We start from the raw sequence: 16061 nt of genomic DNA, 5'->3' as shown, positions 1-16061 counted from the left end.
CCGGCTGTTCGAAAGAGCTCTCCAATTTAGTCCCACACCCCCAGTTTTTACCCGTAACCCTGTAAATTAGTCCTCTTCAAGTAAATGTCCAATTGCCGCTTGACAGTTCCTGTGGAATCTGTTTCCACCACCCTTTCAGGTGGTGCCTTCCAGATCTTAACAACCTCCATGTGAAGAAAATTCTCCTGATTTACCCTCTAGTTCCTCTGCCAATTATTTTACATCTGTGTCCTCTGGTTATCGACCCACTTGCCAGTGAAAACAGTTTCTCCTTATTTACTCTATCAAAACCCTTCATAATTTTGAACACCTCAATTAAATCTCCCCTTAACCTTCTCTGCTCGAAGGAGAACAATCCCAGCTTCTCCAGTCTGTCCACGTAACTGAAGTCCCTCATCCCTGGTACCATTCTGGTCAATCTCCCCTTAACCTTCTCTGCTCTAAGGAGAACGACCCCCAGCTTCTCCAGTCTCTCCACATAACACAAGTCCCTCATCATCCTGACCAATCTCCTCGGCACCTTCTCCAGGGCCTTGACATCCTTCCTAAAGTGCGGTCCCCAGAATCGGGGCCAGTAATGATTTGCACCGTTGTTGAGCACAGGGCAGTGAAATAAGCGAGCCCATCTGAAACCTTATTAACCCACAGGACATGTGGAAGTAGATAGCCTGGAGTCTACATAGAATTACATGGAGTTTACAGCACAGAAACAGGCCATTCAGCCCGACTGAGTGTGGAACTCGCTACCCCAGGGAGTGTCTCAGGCGAATATCAGAGATGCATTCAACAACAACAACTACTTGTATTTATATAGCGCCTTTAACGGAGTAAAACGTCCCAAGGTGCTGCACAGGAGTATTTTAAGACAAAAAATTTTACACCGAGCCACATAAGGATAAATTAGGGCAGGTGACCACAAAGCTTGGTCAAAGAGGTAGGTTTTAAGGAGCGTCTTAAAGGAGGAAAGAGAGGTCGCGAGGCGGAGAGGTTTAGGGAGGGAATTCCGGAGCTCAGGGCCCAGGCAACAGAAGACACGGCCGCCGATGGTGGAGCGATTATAATCAGGGATGCTCAAGAGGGCAGAATTAGAGGATCGCAGATATCTCGGGGAGGCTGTGGGGTTGAAGGAGATTACAGAGATAGGGAGGGGCGAGCGCCATGGAGGGATTTGAAAACTATGATAATTTTGAAATCGAGGCGCTGCTTAACCGGGAGCCAATGTAGGTCAGCGAGCACAGGGGGGTGATGGACGAACGGGACTCGGTGCGGGTTAGGACACGGGCAGCTGATTTTTGATGACCTCAGGTTTACGTAGGGTGGAAATGTGGGAGGCCGGCCAGGAGTGCGTTGGAATAGTCAAGTCTAGAGGGAACAAAGGCATGGATGAGGGTCTCAGCAGCGGATGAGCTGAGGCAGGGGCGGAGCCGAGCGATGTTACGGAGGTGGAAGTAGGCGGTCTTAGTTATACTGCGGATATGTGGTCAGATAACCAAGGTTGCGAACAGTGTGGTTAAGTCTCAGACAGATGTTAGGGAGCTAGATAAACACATGAGGAAAGGAACAGAAGGATATGTTGATGGGGTGTGATGAAGAGGGCTGGGAGGAGGCTCGTGTGGAGCACAAACACCGGCATAGACCAGTTGGGCGAAATGGACTCTTTCTGTGTACACATTATGAAATTCCATGTAAAATATTTTTTTAATGTTCATGGAGTGTAAACGTTGCTGGCAAGGCCAGCATTTATTGCCCATCACTAATTGCCCTTGAGAAGATGGTGGTGAGCCTCCATCTTGAACCACTGCAGACCGTGTGGTGAATTGCATTAAAGAACATATTACTACGCTGTAAAATTCGACTTAACATAGGCCCAGATTGGGTAAGGGCTGGAATCATCTATAGGGCCAGATTGGGTACGGACTGGAGTCACGTATCGGCCCAGACTGGGTACGGGCTGGAGTCACGTATCGGCCCAGACTGGGTACGGACTGGAGTCACGTATAGGCTCAGATTGGGTATGGACTGGAGTCACGTATAGGCCCAGATTGGGTACGGGCTGGAGTCACGTATCGGCCCAGACTGGGTACGGGCTGGAGTCACGTATCGGCCCAGACTGGGTACGGGCTGGAGTCACGTATCGGCCCAGACTGGGTACGGGCTGGAGTCACGTATCGGCCCAGACTGGGAACGGGCTGGAGTCACGTATCGGCCCAGACTGGGTATGGACTGGAGTAACGTATCGGCTCAGACTGGGTACGGGCTGGAGTCACGTATCGGCCCAGACTGGGTATGGACTGGAGTCACGTATCGGCTCAGACTGGGTATGGGCTGGAGTCACGTATCGGCCCAGACTGGGTACGGGCTGGAGTCACGTATCGGCCCAGACTGGGTACGGGCTGGAGTCACGTATCGGCCCAGACTGGGTACGGGCTGGAGTCACGTATCGGCTCAGACTGGGTACGGGCTGGAGTCACGTATCGGCCCAGACTGGGTACGGGCTGGAGTCACTTATCGGCCCAAACTGGGTACGGGCTGGAGTCACGTATCGGCTCAGACTGGGTACGGGCTGGAGTCACGTATCGGCCCAGACTGGGTATGGGCTGGAGTCAAGTATCGGCCCAGACTGGGTACGGACTGGAGTCACGTATCGGCCCAGATTGGGTACGGGCTGGAGTCACGTATCGGCCCAGACTGGGTACGGGCTAGAGTCACGTATCGGCCCAGACTGGGTACGGGCTGGAGTCACGTATCGGCTCAGACTGGGTACGGACTGGAGTCACGTATCGGCCCAGACTGGGTATGGGCTGGAGTCACGTATCGGCCCAGACTGGGTATGGGCTGGAGTCAAGTATCGGCTCAGACTGGGTACGGGCTGGAGTCACGTATCGGCCCAGACTGGGTATGGGCTGGAGTCACGTATCGGCCTAGACTGGGTATGTGCTGGAGTCACGTATCGGCCCAGACTGGGTACGGGCTGGAGTCACGTATCGGCCCAGACTGGGTATGGGCTGGAGTCACGTATCGGCCCAGACTGGGTACGGGCTGGAGTCACGTATCGGCCCAGACTGGGTATGGGCTGGAGTCACGTATCGGCCCAGACTAGGTACGGGCTGGAGTCACGTATCGGCCCAGACTGGGAATGGGCTGGAGTCACGTATCGGCCCAGACTGGGTACGGACTGGAGTCACGTATCGGCTCAGACTGGGTACGGGCTAGAGTCACGTATCGGCCCAGACTGGGTACGGGCTGGAGTCACGTATCGGCTCAGACTGGGTACGGGCTGGAGTCACGTATCGGCCCAGACTGGGTACGGGCTGGAGTCACGTATCGGCCCAGACTGGGTACAGGCTGGAGTCACGTATCGGCCCAGACTGGGTGCGGACTGGAGTCACGTATCGGCCCAGACTGGGTATGTGCTGGAGTCACGTATCGGCTCAGACTGGGTACAGGCTGGAGTCACGTATCGGCCCAGACTGGGTGCGGACTGGAGTCACGTATCGGCCCAGACTGGGTACGGGCTGGAGTCGCGTATCGGCCCAGACTGGGTACGGGCTAGAGTCACGTATCGGCCCAGACTGGGTACGGGCTGGAGTCACGTATCAGCCCAGACTGGGTACGGGCTGGAGTCACGTATCGGCCCAGACTGGGTACGGGCTGGAGTCACGTATCGGCCCAGACTGGGTACGGGCTGGAGTCACGTATCGGCCCAGACTGGGTACGGACTGGAGTCACGTATCGGCCCAGACTGGGTACGGGCTGGAGTCACGTATCGGCCCAGACTGGGTATGGGCTGGAGTCACGTATCGGCCCAGACTGGGTATGGGCTGGAGTCACGTATCGGCCCAGACTGGGTATGGGCTGGAGTCACGTATCGGCCCAGACTGGGAATGGGCTGGAGTCACGTATCGGCCCAGACTGGGAACGGGCTGGAGTCACGTATCGGCCCAGACTGGGTACGGGCTGGAGTCACGTATCGGCCCAGACTGGGTACGGGCTGGAGTCACGTATCGGCCCAGACTGGGTACGGGCTGGAGTCACGTATTGGCCCAGACTGGGAAGGGGCTGGAGTCACGTATCGGCCCAGACTGGGTACGGGCTGGAGTCACGTATCGGCCCAGACTGGGTACGGGCTGGAGTCACGTATTGGCCCAGACTGGGAATGGGCTGGAGTCACGTATCGGCCCAGACTGGGTACGGGCTGGAGTCACGTATCGGCTCAGACTGGGTACGGGCTAGAGTCACGTATCGGCTCAGACTGGGTACGGGCTGGAGTCACGTATCGGCCCAGACTGGGTACGGACTGGAGTCACGTATCGGCTCAGACTGGGTACGGGCTAGAGTCACGTATCGGCCCAGACTGGGTACGGGCTAGAGTCACGTATCGGCCCAGACTGGGTACGGGCTGGAGTCACGTATCGGCCCAGACTGGGTACGGGCTGGAGTCACGTATCGGCCCAGACTGGGAACGGGCTGGAGTCACGTATCGGCCCAGACTGGGTGCGGGCTGGAGTCACGTATCGGCCCAGACTGGGTGCGGGCTAGAGTCACGTATCGGCCCAGACTGGGTACGGGCTGGAGTCACGTATCGGCCCAGACTGGGTACGGGCTGGAGTCACGTATCGGCCCAGACTGGGTACGGGCTGGAGTCACGTAACGGCCCAGACTGGGTAAGGGCTGGAGTCACGTATCAGCTCAGACTGGGTACGGGCTGGAGTCACGTATCGGCCCAGACTGGGTACGGGCTGGAGTCACGTATCGGCTCAGACTGGGTACGGGCTGGAGTCACGTATCGGCTCAGACTGGGTACGGACTGGAGTCACGTATCGGCCCAGACTGGGTACGGGCTGGAGTCACGTATCGGCCCAGACTGGGTATGGGCTGGAGTCACGTATCGGCCCAGACTGGGTACGGGCTGGAGTCACGTATCGGCCCAGACTGGGTACGGGCTGGAGTCACGTATCGGCCCAGACTGGGTACGGGCTGGAGTCACGTATCGGCCCAGACTGGGTACGGGCTGGAGTCACGTATCGGCCCAGACTGGGTACGGGCTGGAGTCACGTATCGGCCCAGACTGGGAATGGGCTGGAGTCACGTATCGGCTCAGACTGGGTACGGGCTGGAGTCACGTATCGGCCCAGACTGGGTACGGGCTGGAGTCACGTATCGGCCCAGACTGGGTGTGGGCTGGAGTCACGTATCGGCACAGACTGGGAACGGGCTGGAGTCACGTATCGGCCCAGACTGGGTATGGGCTGGAGTCACGTATCGGCCCAGACTGGGAATGGGCTGGAGTCACGTATCGGCCCAGACTGGGAACGGGCTGGAGTCACGTATCGGCCCAGACTGGGTACGGGCTGGAGTCACGTATCGGCCCAGACTGGGTACGGGCTGGAGTCACGTATCGGCCCAGACTGGGTACGGGCTGGAGTCACGTATTGGCCCAGACTGGGAAGGGGCTGGAGTCACGTATCGGCCCAGACTGGGTACGGGCTGGAGTCACGTATCGGCCCAGACTGGGTACGGGCTGGAGTCACGTATTGGCCCAGACTGGGAATGGGCTGGAGTCACGTATCGGCCCAGACTGGGTACGGGCTGGAGTCACGTATCGGCTCAGACTGGGTACGGGCTAGAGTCACGTATCGGCTCAGACTGGGTACGGGCTGGAGTCACGTATCGGCCCAGACTGGGTACGGACTGGAGTCACGTATCGGCTCAGACTGGGTACGGGCTAGAGTCACGTATCGGCCCAGACTGGGTACGGGCTAGAGTCACGTATCGGCCCAGACTGGGTACGGGCTGGAGTCACGTATCGGCCCAGACTGGGTACGGGCTGGAGTCACGTATCGGCCCAGACTGGGAACGGGCTGGAGTCACGTATCGGCCCAGACTGGGTACGGGCTAGAGTCACGTATCGGCCCAGACTGGGTACGGGCTGGAGTCACGTATCGGCCCAGACTGGGTACGGGCTGGAGTCACGTATCGGCCCAGACTGGGTACGGGCTGGAGTCACGTAACGACCCAGACTGGGTAAGGGCTGGAGTCACGTATCAGCTCAGACTGGGTACGGGCTGGAGTCACGTATCGGCCCAGACTGGGTACGGGCTGGAGTCACGTATCGGCTCAGACTGGGTACGGGCTGGAGTCACGTATCGGCTCAGACTGGGTACGGACTGGAGTCACGTATCGGCCCAGACTGGGTACGGGCTGGAGTCACGTATCGGCCCAGACTGGGTACGGGCTGGAGTCACGTATCGGCCCAGACTGGGTACGGGCTGGAGTCACGTATCGGCCCAGACTGGGTACGGGCTGGAGTCACGTATCGGCCCAGACTGGGTACGGGCTGGAGTCACGTATCGGCCCAGACTGGGAATGGGCTGGAGTCACGTATCGGCTCAGACTGGGTACGGGCTGGAGTCACGTATCGGCCCAGACTGGGTACGGGCTGGAGTCACGTATCAGCCCAGACTGGGTGTGGGCTGGAGTCACGTATCGGCACAGACTGGGAACGGGCTGGAGTCACGTATCGGCCCAGACTGGGTACGGGCTGGAGTCACGTATCGGCCCAGACTGGGTACAGGCTGGAGTCACGTATCGGCCCAGACTGGGTACGGGCTGGAGTCACGTATCGGCTCAGACTGGGTATGGGCTGGAGTCACGTATCGGCTCAGACTGGGTACGGGCTGGAGTCACGTATCGGCTCAGACTGGGTACGGGCTGGAGTCACGTATCGGCCCAGACTGGGTACGGGCTGGAGTCACGTATCGGCCCAGACTGGGTACGGACTGGAGTCACGTATCGGCCCAGACTGGGTACGGACTGGAGTCACGTATCGGCCCAGACTGGGTATGGGCTGGAGTCACGTATCGGCCCAGACTGGGTACGGGCTGGAGTCACGTATCGGCCCAGACTGGGTACAGGCTGGAGTCACGTATCGGCCCAGACTGGGTACGGGCTGGAGTCACGTATCGGCTCAGACTGGGTACGGGCTAGAGTCACGTATCGGCTCAGATTGGGTACAGGCTGGAGTCACGTATCGGCCCAGACTGGGTACGGGCTGGAGTCACGTATCGGCCCAGACTGGGTACAGGCTGGAGTCACGTATCGGCCCAGACTGGGTACGGGCTGGAGTCACGTATCGGCTCAGACTGGGTATGGGCTGGAGTCACGTATCGGCTCAGACTGGGTACGGACTGGAGTCACGTATCGGCCCAGACTGGGTACGGGCTGGAGTCACGTATCGGCTCAGACTGGGTATGGGCTGGAGTCACGTATCGGCCCAGACTGGGAACGGGCTGGAGTCACGTATCGGCCCAGACTGGGTACGGGCTGGAGTCACGTATCGGCCCAGACTGGGTACGGGCTGGAGTCACGTATCGGCCCAGACTGGGTACGGGCTGGAGTCACGTATCGGCCCAGACTGGGAACGGGCTGGAGTCACGTATCGGCTCAGACTGGGTACAGGCTGGAGTCACGTATCGGCTCAGACTGGGTACAGGCTGGAGTCACGTATCGGCCCAGACTGGGTACGGGCTGGAGTCACGTATCGGCCCAGACTGGGTATGGGCTGGAGTCACGTATCGGCTCAGACTGGGTACGGGCTGGAGTCACGTATCGGCCCAGACTGGGTACGGGCTGGAGTCACGTATCGGCCCAGACTGGGAACGGGCTGGAGTCACGTATCGGCCCAGACTGTGTATGTGCTGGAGTCACGTATCGGCCCAGACTGGGTACGGGCTGGAGTCACGTATCGGCCCAGACTGGGTACGGGCTGGAGTCACGTATCGGCCCAGACTGGGTATGTGCTGGAGTCACGTATCGGCCCAGACTGGGAACGGGCTGGAGTCACGTATCGGCCCAGACTGGGAACGGGCCGGAGTCACGTATCGGCCCAGACTGGGTACGGACTGGAGTCACGTATCGGCCCAGACTGGGTATGGGCTGGAGTCACGTATCGGCTCAGACTGGGTACGGGCTGGAGTCACGTATCAGCCCAGACTGGGTATGGGCTGGAGTCACGTATCGGCTCAGACTGGGTACGGGCTGGAGTCACGTATCAGCCCAGACTGGGTATGGGCTGGAGTCACGTATCGGCTCAGACTGGGTACGGGCTGGAGTCACGTATCGGCCCAGACTGGGTACAGGCTGGAGTCACGTATCGGCCCAGACTGGGAACGGGCTGGAGTCACGTATCGGCCCAGACTGGGTACGGGCTGGAGTCACGTATCGGCCCAGACTGGGTATGGGCTGGAGTCACGTATCGGCCCAGACTGGGAACGGGCTGGAGTCACGTATCGGCACAGACTGGGTACGGGCCGGAGTCACGTATCGGCCCAGATTGGGTACGGGCTGGAGTCACGTATCGGCCCAGACTGGGTACGGGCTGGAGTCACGTATCGGCCCAGACTGGGTACGGGCTGGAGTCACGTATCGGCCCAGACTGGGTACGGGCTGGAGTCACGTATCGGCCCAGACTGGGTACGGGCTGGAGTCACGTATCGGCTCAGACTGGGAACGGGCTGGAGTCACGTATCGGCTCAGACTGGGAACGGGCTGGAGTCACGTATCGGCTCAGACTGGGTACGGGCTGGAGTCACGTATCGGCCCAGACTGGGAACGGGCTGGAGTCACGTATCGGCCCAGACTGGGAACGGACTGGAGTCACGTATCGGCTCAGACTGGGTATGGGCTGGAGTCACGTATCGGCCCAGACTGGGTACGGGCTGGAGTCACGTATCGGCTCAGACTGGGAACGGGCTGGAGTCACGTATCGGCCCAGACTGGGTACGGACTGGAGTCACGTATCGGCCCAGACTGGGAACGGGCTGCAGTCACGTATCAGCCCAGACTGGGTACGGGCTGGAGTCACGTATCGGCTCAGACTGGGAACGGGCTGGAGTCACGTATCGGCCCAGACTGGGTACGGGCTGGAGTCACGTATCGACCCAGACTGGGTACGGGCTGGAGTCACGTATCGGCTCAGACTGGGAACGGGCTGGAGTCACGTATCGGCCCAGACTGGGTACGGACTGGAGTCACGTATCGGCTCAGACTGGGAACGGGCTGCAGTCACTTATCAGCCCAGACTGGGTACGGGCTGGAGTCACGTATCGGCTCAGACTGGGAACGGGCTGGAGTCATGTATCGGCCCAGACTGGGTACGGGCTGGAGTCACGTATCGGCCCAGACTGGGTACGGGCTGGAGTCACGTATCGGCTCAGACTGGGAACGGGCTGGAGTCACGTATCGGCCCAGACTGGGTACGGGCTGGAGTCACGTATCGGCACAGACATTACAAATCCCAACTGCCCTGGTGGGAATTTGAATTCGCTCCCCTCGGAATTCCAGTCCAGGCCTCTGCATTACTAGTCCAGGAACGTGACCGCTGCACGACTGCACCCAGACGGAACAGTTCCAAACTGAGATCGATAGATTTTTGTTGGTTAAGGGTATTGGGGGTTACAGAACCAAGGCGGCTAGATCGAGTTAAGATACAGATCAGCCCTAATCTGACTGAATGAATGGCTGAACAGGCTCGAGGAGCTGAATGGCCTCCTTCTGTTCCTATGTAACAGGCTCGAGAGGCTGAATGGCCTCCTGTTCCTGTGTAACAGGCTCGAGAGGCTGAATGGCCTCCTCCTGTTCCTGTGTAACAGGCTCGAGGGGCTGAATGGGCCTCCTCCTGTTCCTGTGTTCCGCGCAGATATGTGAGTGGAATTTCACGCGATGCTTGCGGAAGTGTTTCCATTGTGTTATCCTCTGCCTACAGATGGGAAGTTCACGACCGGTGATATGGCCTTGTACACGTTGGCGTTGAGAGCGTCCTGCATGAATCCCGCCAATACTCCCAACAACAACCTTGGAGTTAATCTGATCCGCCTTCTGGATGCGACCTTGGCGATTGAAATACACACATTGGGTGCGTAAGGTGCACACCTCCTCGTCCTAGCAACAACAGCCTGCATTTGTGCGCAACCTGCCTTTCATGTAGCAGAAAGGCCCAAGGCCCTCGACAGGAGCGTAAGAGAGCCAGAAATGTGACACCGCGCCACATGAGGAGACATCCCAGTGCATTACAGCCAATGAAGTGCTGTTTGAAGTGTGGTCACTTGTTGAAATGTGGGAAACGTGGCAGCCAATTTGCGCACAGCAAGCTCCCACGAACAGTAACGTGAGAATGACCAGGTAATCTGTTTCTTTGATCTTGGTTGATGGGTAAATATTGGGCCCACAATAACTGCCCTGCTCTCCCTCCAGTCGTGGCCATGGGATACTTTACGTCCATCGGAGAGGGCAGCCGGGGGCCTGGATTGAATGTCTCATCCGAAAGACAGCACTGCCTACAGTGCAGCACTCCCTCACTACCGCCCCCCCAACAGTGCAGCTCTCCCTCACTACTGCCCCTCCGACAGTGCAGCGCTCCCTCAGTACTGCCCCTCCGACAGTGCAGCGCTCCCTCACTACTGCCCCCCCAACAGTGCAGCTCTCCCTCACTACTGCCCCCCCAACAGTGCAGCACTCCCTCAGTACTGCCCCACCGACACTGCGGCACTCCCTCAGTACTGCCCCTCCGACAGTGTGGCGCTCCCTCAGTCCTGCCCCTCCGACAGTGCAGCGCTCCCTCGGTACCGCCCCTCCGACAGTGCAGCGCTCCCTCGGTACCGCCCCTCCGACAGTGCAGCGCTCCCTCAGTACCGCCCCTCCGACAGTGCAGCGCTCCCTCAGTACCGCCCCTCCAACAGTGCAGCGCTCCCTCAGTACTGCCCCTCCGACAGTGCAGCGCTCCCTCAGTACTGCCCCTCCGACAGTGCAGCGCTCCCTCAGTACTGCCCCTCCGACAGTGCAGCGCTCCCTCGGTACTGCCCCTCCGACAGTGCAGCGCTCCCTCAGTACCGCCCCTCCAACAGTGCAGCTCTCCCTCAGTACTGCCCCTCCGACAGTGCAGCGCTCCCTCAGTACTGCCCCTCCGACAGTGCAGTGCTCCCTCAGTACTGCCCCTCCGACAGTGCATCGCTCTCTCAGTACTGCCCCTCCGACAGTGCAGCTCTCCCTTAGTACTGCCCCTCCGACAGTGCATCGCTCTCTCAGTACTGCCCCTCCGACAGTGCAGCTCTCCCTCAGTACTGCCCCTCCGACAGTGCAACGCTCTCTCAGTACTGCCCCTCCGACAGTGCATCGCTCTCTCAGTACTGCCCCTCCGACAGTGCAGCTCTCCCTCAGCACTGCCCCTCCGACAGTGCAACGCTCTCTCAGTACTGCCCCTCCGACAGTGCATCGCTCTCTCAGTACTGCCCCTCCGACAGTGCAGCTCTCCCTCAGTACTGCCCCTCCGACAGTGCTTCGCTCTCTCAGTACTGCCCCTCCGACAGTGCATCGCTCTCTCAGTACTGCCCCTCCGACAGTGCAGCTCTCCCTCAGTACTGCCCCTCCGACAGTGCTTCGCTCTCTCAGTACTGCCCCTCCGACACTGCAGCTCTCCCTCAGCACTGCCCCTGTCAGGGCTGCACTGTCGTAGCATCAGTACGGAGGGAGCGTTACACTGTTGGTTGTGCTGCCTTTCGGATGAGACGTTAACCTGAGGCCACTGTCTGCCCTGTCAGGTCGACGTAAAAGATCCCACGGCCGAGATTGGATGAAGAGCAGGTGGAAGGTTCTCCCTGGTGTCCCAGGCCCCAAGATTTATCCTTCAACCAACATCACTAAAAAACAGAATGCTATTTGTGGGAGCTTGCTTTGCGCAAATTGGCGGCTGCGTTTCCTACATTACAACAGTGACTATACAAAAAGAATGTCTTTGGCTGTAAAGCGCTTTTGGACATCCTGAGGTCGTGAGAGGTGCGATAGAAATGCATGTGATTAATTTATAAGTAATTGAGGCCATTACGAAGATAGATTTTGGCAGTAATTTGGTTTGGAAACAGTTTACACGATGGATTGCACTTGAGTGCATTTCAAGTGCCTAATGAGCTGGGAGGAAAAAACTCATGACGGTCAAACTATCTGGGTTAGCTCCAGCATTAATAGAACACTGGGTTAGGCCCCAACTAGAGTATTGTGTCCAATTCTGGGCCCTACACTTTAGGAAGGATGTCAAGGCCTTGAGAGGGTGCAGAGGAGATTGACCAGAATGGTACCAGGGATGAGGGACTTCAGTTACGTGGAGAGACTGGAGAAGCTGGGGTTGTTCTCCTTAGAGCAGAGAAGGTTAAGGGGAGATTGACCAGAATGGTACCAGGGATGAGGGACTTCAGTTACGTGGAGAGACTGGAGAAGCTGGGGTTGTTCTCCTTAGAGCAGAGAAGGTTAAGGGGAGATTGACCAGAATGGTACCAGGGATGAGGGACTTCAGTTACGTGGAGAGACTGGAGAAGCTGGGATTGTTCTCCTTAGAGCAGAGAAGGTTAAGGGGAGATTGACCAGAATGGTACCAGGGATGAGGGACTTCAGTTATGTGGAGAGACTGGAGAAGCTGAGATTGTTCTCCTTAGAGCAGAGAAGGTTAAGGGGAGATTGACCGGAATGGTACCAGGGATGAGGGACTTCAGTTATGTGGAGAGACTGGAGAAGCTGGGATTGTTCTCCTTAGAGCAGAGAAGGTTAAGGGGAGATTTGATAGAGGTGTTCAAAATGATGAGGGGTTTTGATAGAGTAAATAAGGAGAAACTGTTTCCACTGTCAGGAGGGTCAATAACCAGAGGACACAGATTGAAGATAATTGGCAAAAGAACCAGAGGGGGAGATGAGGAGAATGTGGAGAAATGTGAAGTTATCCACTTTGGTAGGAAAAACAGAAAAGCAGAGTATTTTTTAAATGGTGAGAGATTGGGAAATGTTGGGGTTCGGAGGGACCTGGATGTCCTTGTACACGAATCACTGAAAGTTAACATGCTGGTACAGCAAGCAATTAGGAAAGCAAATGGTCTGTTGGCCTTTATTACAAGAGGATTTGAGTATAAGAGTAAAGACGTCTTACTGCAATTATATAGGGTCCTGGTGAGACCACACCTGGAGTATTGTGGACAGTTTTGGTCTCCTTACCTAAGGAAGGATATACTTGCCATAGAGGGAGTGCAACGAGGGTTCACCAGACTGGTTCCTGGGATGGTGGGATTGTCCTATGAGGAGAGATTGCGTAGACTCGGCCTATATTCTCTAGAGTTTAGAAGAATGAGAGGTGATCTCATTGAAACATACAAAATTCTTACAGGGATTGACAGGGTAGATGCAGGGAGGATGTTTCCCCTGGCTGGGAGTCTAGAACCAGGGGTCACTGTCTCAGGATAAGGGGTCGGTCATTTAGGACTGAGATGAGGAGAAATTTCTTCACTCAGAGGGTGGTGAATCTTTGGAATTCTCTACCCCAGAGGGCTGTGGAGGCTCAGTCGTTGAGTATATTCAAGACAGAGGTCGATAGATTTTTGAATATTGAGGGTATCAAGGGATGTGGGGATAGAGCAGGAAAGTGGAGATGAGGCAGAAGATCAGCCATGATCTTATTGAATGGCGGAGCAGGCTCGAGGGGCCGAATGGCCGACTCCTGCTCCCATTTCTTATGTTTTTACCCAGCGAGTTATGAGGATCTGGAAAGCACTGCCTGAAAGCAGATTCAATCATAACTTTCAAAAGGGGAGTTCGATAAATACTTGCAGGGGAAATGTTTTTAGGGCTATGGGGAAAGAGCGAGGTCGGGGGGGGGTAGCGGGACTATGTGGATAGCTCCGTCAATGATGGGCCGAATGGCTGCACCATTCTATGATACTGTGCTTAACGATTTGACACATTAGCGTGTCCCGGCTCGTGTAACTGCTGTTCCCATTGTAATCCGCAGATATGGCCCATTCGTACTTCACCAACTCCTACCAGGTCAGCCTGGCCATCCTGGCTCTGTGCCTGGAGAATGAAGAAATCCGAATCAACGTTGCTCACTCTTTCATTAGCTTCATCATCAACTATGACTCTCCCGAGGCAAAGAACATGTCCATGGGTGAGGGAAAGGAAAGGGACAGTCCGGCCCGCGCCGGGCGCTTTTTTTTTCTATTTTATTTATTCATTAGCGGGATGGGGGCGTCCCAACAACACGGTGCGAGTAAGCACGAGGCTTCGTGGTGGAGTATAGAAACATAGAAGATTAGGAGCAGGAGTAGGCCATTCGGCCCCTCGAGCCTGCTCCGCCATTCAATGCGATCATGGCTGCTCATCCAAATTCAGTACCCTGTCCCTGCCTTCTCCTCATATCCCTTGATCCCTTCAGCCTTAAGAAATATATCTAACTCCTTCTTGAATATATTTTATGAATTGGCCTCAACTGCCTTCTGTGGTAGAGAATTCCACAGGTTCACCACTCTCTGGTTGAAGAAATTCCTCCTCATCTCAGTCCTGAATGGCTTACCCCTTATCCTTAGTCTGTGACCCCTGGTTCTGGACTCCCCCGCCATCGGGAACATCCTTCCTGCATCTCGTCTGTCTAGTCCTGTTAGAATTTTATAAGTTTCAATGAGATCCCCTCTCATTCTTCTAAACTCTAGCGAATATAAGCCTAATCGACCCAATCTCTCTTCGGAACAGACTTTGAGTACAGGAGTAAAGAAGTCTTACTCCAATTATATAGGGCCTTGGTGAGACCACACCTGGAGTATTGTGTACAATTTTGGCTTCCTTACCGAAGGAAGGATATACTTGCCATAGAGGGAGTGCAACAAAGGTTCACGAGATTGATTCCTGGGAGGGCGGGACTGTTGTATGCGAAGAGATTGAGTAAACTAGGCCTGTATTCTCTTGAATTCAGAAGAATGAGAGGGGATCTCATTGAAGCATACAAAATTGTTACAGGGCTTGATAGGGTGGATGCTGGGAGAATGTTTCCCTTGGCTGGGGAGTCTAGAACCAGGGGCCACAGCCTCAGGATAAAGGGTAGGCCATTCAGGACTGAGATGAGAAGAAATTTCTTCACACAGAGGGTGGTGAATCTTTGGAATTCTCTACCCCAGAGGGCTGTGGAGGCTCAGTCATTGGGTATATCCAAAACAGACGTCGATAGATTTCTGACTAGTGAGGGCATCAAGGGATATGGCGATAGGGCCGGTGAATGGAGTTGAGGCAGAAGATCAGCCATGATCTCATTGAATGGCGGAGCAGGCTCGAGGGGCCGAATGGCCGACTCCTGCTCCTATTTCTTAGGTTCTTGTGGTACACAGGTCTATTAACTGTATACAGGGAGTGGACATTTGGTTTCTGTATCTTTCGAGCACACCCTGACAAACTGTTGAAAACCATGCTCCTCAATACACCATCCTTTGACTACATCAAAGTCAAATGTCAAAATTTCCCCAAACCTCTGAAAACAGACTATCCATGTTTACCTCAGGACCATTTCCCCAACACGAGACTTCCTGTATCTAGTACAATAGCAAAACACTGCGGATGCTGGAAATCTGAAATAACAAAAGAAAATGCTGGAAACACTCAGCAGGCCAGGCAGCATCGGCGGAGAGAGAAACAGAGTTAACGTTTCAGGCCTGGGACCCTTCATCAGAACTGGAAAAAGCTGGAGATGTAACGGATATTAGCAGGTGCAGAGACGGGGGCGGGGAGGTGGGTGGGAGGGGAGGAAGGAATTGAAGGAATTCCAAAGGGACCGCTCCCTCCGCGACACCCTGGTCCACTCCTCAATCACCACCAACAGCCCCGCTCCTTCACCTGGCACCTTCCCGTGCAAGCGCAGGAGATGTAACACCTGCCCTTTTACCTCCTCCCTTCCCACTGTCCAGGGCCCCAAACACCCCTTCCAGGTGAAACAGCGATTTACTTGTACTTCTTGCAATTTAGTATACTGTATTCGCTGCTCACGATGTGGTCTCCTCTACATTGGGGAGACCAAACGCAGATTGGGCGACCGCTTTGCAGAACACCTCCGTTCAGTCTGTCAGGGTGACCCCGAGCTTCCGGTCGCCTGTCACTTTAATTCTCCGCCCCATTCCCACTCGGACCTCACTGTCCTCGGCCTCTTACACTGTTCCAATGAAGCTCAGCGTAAGCTCGAGGAACAGCACCTCATCTTTCGATCAGGC

General features: G+C 56.2%; 1 protein-coding gene across 2 annotated transcripts in view; it reads left to right on the top strand.

Annotated features, from left to right (window-relative positions):
* The window catches only part of LOC147092120 (uncharacterized), a 95392-nt gene that overhangs the window by 61895 nt on the left and 17436 nt on the right, over window positions 1–16061 (top strand). Inside the window, exons 10-11 of one of the 2 annotated variants that reach the window (XM_085975849.1) lie at window positions 9764–9913; window positions 13823–13978. The exons of the other annotated variant lie outside the window; for it this stretch is intronic. Coding sequence (XP_085831975.1) covers window positions 9764–9913; window positions 13823–13978 — 306 coding nt within the window. The remainder of the gene's footprint in view (window positions 1–9763; window positions 9914–13822; window positions 13979–16061) is intronic. 2 annotated transcript variants of the gene reach the window in all.

This window comes from Somniosus microcephalus, unplaced genomic scaffold (genome assembly GCF_052327205.1).
Source record: "Somniosus microcephalus isolate GS21.2 unplaced genomic scaffold, FLI_Smic_1.0 unresolved_chr2, whole genome shotgun sequence".
In the NCBI taxonomy this organism is placed as follows: domain Eukaryota; kingdom Metazoa; phylum Chordata; class Chondrichthyes; order Squaliformes; family Somniosidae; genus Somniosus; species Somniosus microcephalus.
The sequence above is the reverse complement of the archived record's forward strand: the minus strand, read 5'-3'. Positions and strand labels throughout refer to the sequence as shown.